Below are 5,486 nucleotides of genomic sequence, written 5' to 3'. Positions count from 1 at the left end.
CTCTCTCAACATTTCTTTTTCCACACACACACACACACACACACACACACACTCTCTCTCTCTCTCTCTCTCTCTCTCTCTCTCTCTCTCTCTCTCTCTCTCTCTCTCTCTCTCTCTCTCTCTCTCTCTCACCTTTGGCATATGAAGGGGTCTAGGTTGTAGATTGACATTGAGGTGGCAATAAAAAGTGGATGGCCCCTAGAATCAAACATATCAAATTCTATCTAACGAGTAGCTTTAGCATGTGCAAACAAGAAAGGTCCATTACAAATAGATAACTAATTAGAGTTATCCACATCTGCATTGTGGCTAATGAAATTTCCCTCATAACATGTGTCCCTAGCACAAGCAAGGTCCAATAGGGTCCAACAAGTTGGTGCTATGCTTATGCCCTGTCCATTACGAATATATAACTAATTAAGGTTCTCCACATCTGCCATTGTGCCTAATGAATTTTCCACCATAACATGTGTCCCTAGCACAAGCAAGGTCCAATAGGGTCTAACAAGTTGGTGCTATGCTTATGCCCTTGATTCAATCTAAGGCCCACCATTAAGTATTAATAGAGGTGCATTGGTAGAAGTGTTATTCTTTTTTCCTCTCTCTCTCTCTATCTCTCTCTCTCTCTCTATCTCAATATTCTTTTCTTTTCCCATCTCCAATCCTCCCTCTTCCCCCTCTCTCTTAATATTCCCCCCTCTCTCTTGTGAGACACACACACATTTTGTTTCCATGTGTGTGTGTATCTATGCGTGAGTGTGTGTATCTCCTCTCTCATCTATCTTCTTTCTCTCTCTCTACACACACACACACACACACACACACACACACACACACACGTTCGATTTACTATATACATGTGTGTGTGAGTGTGTCCTCTATTTTTTCTGATCAATCCTCTCTCCTTTTTTATCTCACGTAAATGTTTCTCTCTCTCTCTCTCTCTCTACCACATTAAAACCACTCTTCTTCTTCTTCTTCTTCTTCTTCTTCTTCTCATGTGGCATGTTGGCTTAGTCTACCATCTCCACTCCACTTTCTCACTCGACTTTGCTCACTTGAGCTAGCTCTATGCCCTGCCAGACACTTGTTTTTTTCAATGCTCACACACCTTGTCAATGAAATTCTTTAACCTTGTGACTCATTTTTTTGTAGCCTTTGGAATGCCCAACATTGGCTCACCCTTCCACTTGGTTGAGAGAGAGAGAGAGAGAGAGAGAGAGAGAGATTTAAAACAATTCAAATTCGAAAGCTTTGGGATAGCTTCAAGAAAAGTTGTAGGCTCGGGAGATTTTGTGGAGGTTCGAGACCTCCCTAACCTATAGCTAAAATAATGTAGTATAGATAGATAGAAGATCGAAGACCACCCTATTGAGAGAGAGAGAGAGAGAGGGGGGGGAGAGAGAGGCTAAAAAAAATTAAAGTTGAAAGTTTTGGGATAGCTTCGGCAAGAGTTGTAGCCTTAGGAGGTCTTGTGGAGGTTCAGAGTTTCCCTAACCTATAGCTAAAATAATATAGAATAGAAGGTTTAGGACCATGCCATACAATGAAGGCATAAATTAGACCTTTTGAAGTCTAGTAAAAGCGAAAATTATCCTTGTTTATAGCAAGTGTAGGGCTATGCTTCTAGAAAGTATAACACATTATCCTTATCACATTTCTTCTTTAATTAATTATAGATGTTGATAAACTTTTACAAAGTTGTAGGGCTATGTAGTTATAGAAAAATTCTTACTGTTCAAAGCAAGAGCAAGGACATGTGCATGTCTATTGATGTGCACAAGCTAATAGACATGCATGAGCTGGTTCTCAGTATCCCATTATATGTGTGTGTTTGCAATGCCATACACTTACAAGATTTCAAAGGTCCAACATCGGGGTCTTTCTTGGTACTACAAAGAGTCTAGAGAGTATCCTCGAGGGTAGTCCCATTAATGATTACTAGTCCAAGTTTTTTCGACATGGCACATATCTATTGAGAGAGTACCCTTGAGAATGAGGGTGACTAGTACCCTTGAGAATGAGGGTGCGACGCGGCTCTTACACAACACTAGCTTTTTTTTTTTGAGATTTTAATTTTACACGCTATATTTGTAATGTCCAGGTGTCTGTGGAATCGTGACACGGGACTTCACGACGGTGACGTATAAAATGGATGAAAGCAGTTGTTCTTCTTAATTAATTAAATTAAAGCTTCGGGAAGAAGCTTAGGTCGCACAAAGTCGGTTAAGGCTGGTAGGACCGGCCCAACCTCCGTAGCAGTATAAATACCTGTGGAGGATTTGAATTTCCAAGGTACAATTCTCATCACGAGGGGGAGAGAGAAGGCGCGAGAAATACGAAGAGACACGGCGCTTAAAGGCTGACAGACAGGCGGAGGGAGGGGTAAGAAAGGGAGAGAGAGATGGCGCGCACAAAGCAAACCGCACGCAAGTCGACAGGAGGCAAGGCTCCGCGCAAGCAGCTCGCCACCAAGGTATCCTCTTCCTCTGGTACTTCTTCTCTTCTTCTTCTTCTTCTTCTTCTTCTTTCATCGTTACTTTCTGCATGTATATACCGTGTCTAGTCCGTTAGGGTTTCTATTGATTCAATATGGAAGCCTTAGGATTCATGCTCTTAAATTTTTGGCACAGGCCGCTCGGAAGTCCGCTCCTACCACCGGAGGAGTGAAGAAGCCTCATCGCTATCGTCCCGGCACTGTTGCTCTACGGTAAGCTAGGGTTTGTTAAAGTTCTCCTCTGAGAGAGAGAGAGAGAGAGAGAGAGAGAGAGAGAGAGAGAGAGAGAGAGAGAGTGTGTGTGTGTGTGTGTGTGTGTGTGCTTTTTCACTGATCTGTTTCTGCATGCTGTAGTGAAATTCGCAAGTATCAGAAGAGCACGGAGCTCCTGATTCGCAAGCTGCCGTTTCAAAGGCTTGTCAGAGAGATTGCTCAGGACTTTAAGGTACATTGACGTTTGAAAGTATCCCCCGAAGTCTTTTATTCATGAGAATCCTCCATATTATTACTTGTTTGGTAATGTCTCTCCCAATCTTGCGTCTATGATTGCAGACGGATCTCCGTTTCCAAAGTCATGCTGTGCTTGCATTACAAGAAGCCGCGGAAGCGTACTTGGTGGGACTATTCGAGGATACAAATCTTTGTGCAATCCACGCGAAGCGTGTCACCATTATGCCTAAAGACATGCAACTAGCCAGGCGAATTCGAGGGGAAAGGGCCTGATTCGCCCCCCAGAATCACACATCCTTCGTCTGCATCAGAATTGTGAGCATGGACAAGATTAGTTTAGGAGATGTATGCATTCAGACTGTAAATATATTTGCCATGAAGGCACGCATTCAGATAGAGGACTGTAAATATTATTGTGTGAAGTGGAAAGATGGCCTAGTAGAAGCAGAAACCGAGAGAGTTCTTGGCTTTTGAAAGGCATGTTTGCCACAGCTGTCGTCCCTTTCTATATTGAGGGGTTTGTTTAATATTATCAGAGTGCTATGAATGAGAGACGGTTTCCCCCTTTTCTACCGAGTGTTCTCAACAGAGATAATACAGAACTGAAAAAGTAGGTGGCATTACTCTTAATTTGGTTCTCTCGTCGATAAAATGTGTTTCGACACTGCACCATATGCTTGCGCTTGTGCACACCACTCCAGTTTGGTCGACTGTTCTTTCGGCGTTCGTGCTGTCACGAATTAGCAAAGTTCAAAGAGAGCAATACCATGCTTTTCCAAGTGGAAAAGCCATTAAGCAACGACTTTACATAATTCAAGTTGAAAACAATACCACACAACAGAAATTATTGCACTTAAGTAATCTCTCTCTCTCTCTCTCTCTCTCTCTCTCTATAGGGGTGCACAATATATTTCATGTCCCCTACTTTCATGGTTTACCAAGTCCATAGAAGCCTATGAATATCAACATGAACTACTTGGGCTTTTCATTTTTAGAATATAAACTTTTATGTAATCTAAAATATTGGGAAGCATAAATGTTATGAAGACTTGGATGAAAGAGACATTCGACTAAGATGAAAGGTACAATTTATTGTGCAAATAATATTTTTGAAGAGAACTTGGATGTAAGAAGTTTTTATATAAATTTAAAGTCCCATAAATATTAGGAAGATTAAAATGAACTTAACATATACAATTAAGTAAAGGAGTATGAAATTATATATATAAATGTTGCATGTTTATTGTGTATATTTAGACATGATGTGTTTTAAAGTGAAGTATGATTGTAGTTGAGATGTAATGTTTAAGTTCTTGAAGAATCTCTATAGGAGAATATGTATACTTATATAGTTCAAGTCAATGATGTGTTTGAATAGTTATATATATTTTTGTTGTATTTAGTGAAGTTCTTGGAGAATCTCTATAGGAGAATATGTATACTTATATAGTTCCAAGTCAATGATCATGATTTTGAATAGTTATATATTTTTTTGTTATATTTAGTGAGGTTTTATTTTCCAAAAATAATACTTTTTTATGACTTATTGTGTATTTGTATATGTTGTTGTACCTTGTTATTTTTGCATTTTTCTTATTGTTGGTGGCTCGCTCAAAGTTCTTAGCTTTGTTTATGCTATCAACTATTGCTTTTATATTAGTCTTAAAGTTATCTTTCAATAGTTGGAATATTTTTGTCTTTAATTTGTTGAGAAGATTTTTTTGGTGTTGGATTTTTTTTTCAATGTAGTCATTTGCCTTATGTATGCCTTATTGTTTTAAAAAAACATTTTATGTTGTGTATGAAGTATTTGCTTTTATGTCTTTGCATTGGTGCTTTTCAATTGGCTTATGGGTTTTGGTTGTACATGTGCAAGTACTTAAGTTGGTGGTAGGACTTGCAATGATTGAGGTTGCAAGTTTGGTGTTGACAAAACTTTGGTTTCTTCTTAGGTTGCTTCTATTTGCACTTTTGCAAGGAATGTTGATATTGTTAGTTTTGTTATAAAAAGAAAACTTTTGAGTGAGAAGTACTTGAGAACTTGCTTGTTACGTAGATTATGTTGAATAAATCAGAGTTGAAATCGTGTTTTTAGATGTAGATCACTCTGCTCAATAGATATGACCTCGATCATTATTGTAAGATTGTCATGATTGTGATTGTAGTGGTTTTTTTCATGTAATCTTTTAGTATGTCGTTTTTTTTTTTTGGTAACTTCTATCAATTGGTGAGTGAGATGTTAAATTTGTAGTATAGCAACTCGATTGGATATGTTTTGATGTCATTTAGCGTTGTGTCCAAAAGCGTTGGGGTTGCTATCGAGTTTTTGTCCAGAAGCGTTGGAGTTTTTGTATCGAAGTTTGAGATTGTTGAATATATCTTTGATGAGACATACATGTTTAGCACATATGAGTTAGTGTTGTTTCAAGTAAAAATGAAGGTTGTGAAGTTTGTAGGAGGTTGTGTATCAGTTACGATTTTGTCATCTAATGGGCATTTATTGTCGAGAATTTGAGTGGATGTGGCCATCAATTTTTGG

The 5,486-nt window shown here is 38.7% G+C and overlaps 1 protein-coding gene across 1 annotated transcript; it reads left to right on the top strand.

Moving 5' to 3' along the window:
* The first annotated feature begins 2,290 nt into the window (after window positions 1-2,290).
* LOC148035760 (histone H3.3-like) lies at window positions 2,291-3,577 on the top strand. The gene is made up of 4 exons (XM_087679002.1): window positions 2,291-2,476; window positions 2,634-2,710; window positions 2,852-2,942; window positions 3,050-3,577. The coding sequence occupies exons 1-4, from the start codon at window positions 2,405-2,407 to the stop codon at window positions 3,218-3,220; spliced, it is 411 nt and encodes a 136-aa protein (XP_087535128.1). The 5' UTR covers window positions 2,291-2,404; the 3' UTR covers window positions 3,221-3,577.
* Window positions 3,578-5,486: the final 1,909 nt, after the last annotated feature.

The sequence above is a fragment of the Lygodium microphyllum genome, chromosome 5 (assembly GCF_053477565.2).
Source record: "Lygodium microphyllum isolate KBCC chromosome 5, Lygodium_microphyllum_v1.1.10, whole genome shotgun sequence".
Classification (NCBI taxonomy): Eukaryota; Viridiplantae; Streptophyta; class Polypodiopsida; order Schizaeales; family Lygodiaceae; genus Lygodium; species Lygodium microphyllum.
Note: the sequence above shows the minus strand (reverse complement) of the source record. Positions and strands in the feature narration are given on the sequence as shown.

Excerpts from the sequence above, each read along its gene's own strand:
- LOC148035760 (XM_087679002.1), top strand. The coding sequence starts at position 2,405 with ATGGCGCGCACAAAGCAAACCGCACGCAAGTCGACAGGAGGCAAGGCT. Across the intron at positions 2,477-2,633 it reads GCAAGCAGCTCGCCACCAAG|GCCGCTCGGAAGTCCGCTCC; the intron begins GTATCCTCTTCC and ends TTTTTGGCACAG. Across the intron at positions 2,943-3,049 it reads AGATTGCTCAGGACTTTAAG|ACGGATCTCCGTTTCCAAAG; the intron begins GTACATTGACGT and ends CTATGATTGCAG.